At 41.7% G+C, this 792-nt stretch overlaps 1 protein-coding gene across 1 annotated transcript in view; it reads left to right on the top strand.

The window, feature by feature from the left end:
* The first annotated feature begins 588 nt into the window (after positions 1–588).
* Positions 589–792, top strand: part of LOC148897963 (1-phosphatidylinositol 4,5-bisphosphate phosphodiesterase zeta-1-like) — a 13,056-nt gene continuing 12,852 nt past the window's right edge. Inside the window, exon 1 of the mRNA XM_088996569.1 lies at positions 589–764. Within this exon, the coding sequence (XP_088852695.1) occupies positions 607–764 (158 nt within the window). The 5' untranslated portion in view covers positions 589–606. The remainder of the gene's footprint in view (positions 765–792) is intronic.

The following is a 792-nucleotide window of genomic DNA, read 5'->3' as shown; positions in this document are numbered from 1 at the left end:
AAGCCCTATATAAACCAATATGTATGTATTGCATTGTATTTTGGACAGCCGCCCTCATTTCAAGCTCACATAACCCCATACCCATATAATTTAGGAATTCACTCTTTTTTTCTGATGAAAGAAGAGTCTCAGGTTTCTTACGCTGCATTGAATGTTCATGTAGTCCAAAAACTCAATAAGTTGTGGGTCATGGAATCTGAGTGTAAATGAAAAATAGCCTGGCACTGGAGTAGGCACATTTTTGCACATCGTCTGGCAGTCTATGAGTTCATATGCAGGTTTATGTGCATTTGCGAAATAACCAACATGGAGCCTTACACGCCTCAATGCCACTGCTGACGAGCGTGAACTGTCTTAACAGTTTGTTTTTTTTAATATTGGAAAACTATTTCAAATCCTTACCTCTGTTTTGGCAGAGAGGGTTTACTTCCCACTCGGCGACCTTCTGAAAGCAAGTGCAAATTATATATTGATGTGGGCCTTGAATATGGGCCTTGCGATTGGCTAGTAGTATAGTAAAAGGCTGAACTAATTGTGACCCCGCTGACATGTGCTTTTGCAGCTAAAGAAAGTCAGTGTATGACATTTGAAGGCTTCCTGCGCTACATGGAGTCCAAAGATTGCTGCATCTTTGATCAGATCCACAAGTCTGTGTACCAAGACATGGACCAGCCGCTAAGCAGCTACTTCATTTCTTCTTCACACAACACTTACTTGACAGGAGACCAACTCATTGGCAAAAGCCACCTGGACGCCTATGTTTGGTAAACCTGTCATACATTTACAACTTGC

This window comes from Hippocampus bargibanti, linkage group LG05 (genome assembly GCF_051943395.1).
Source record: "Hippocampus bargibanti isolate YZ-2025 linkage group LG05, ASM5194339v1, whole genome shotgun sequence".
NCBI classification, from domain to species: Eukaryota; Metazoa; Chordata; class Actinopteri; order Syngnathiformes; family Syngnathidae; genus Hippocampus; species Hippocampus bargibanti.
This window is presented reverse-complemented; position numbering and strand designations above follow the sequence as displayed.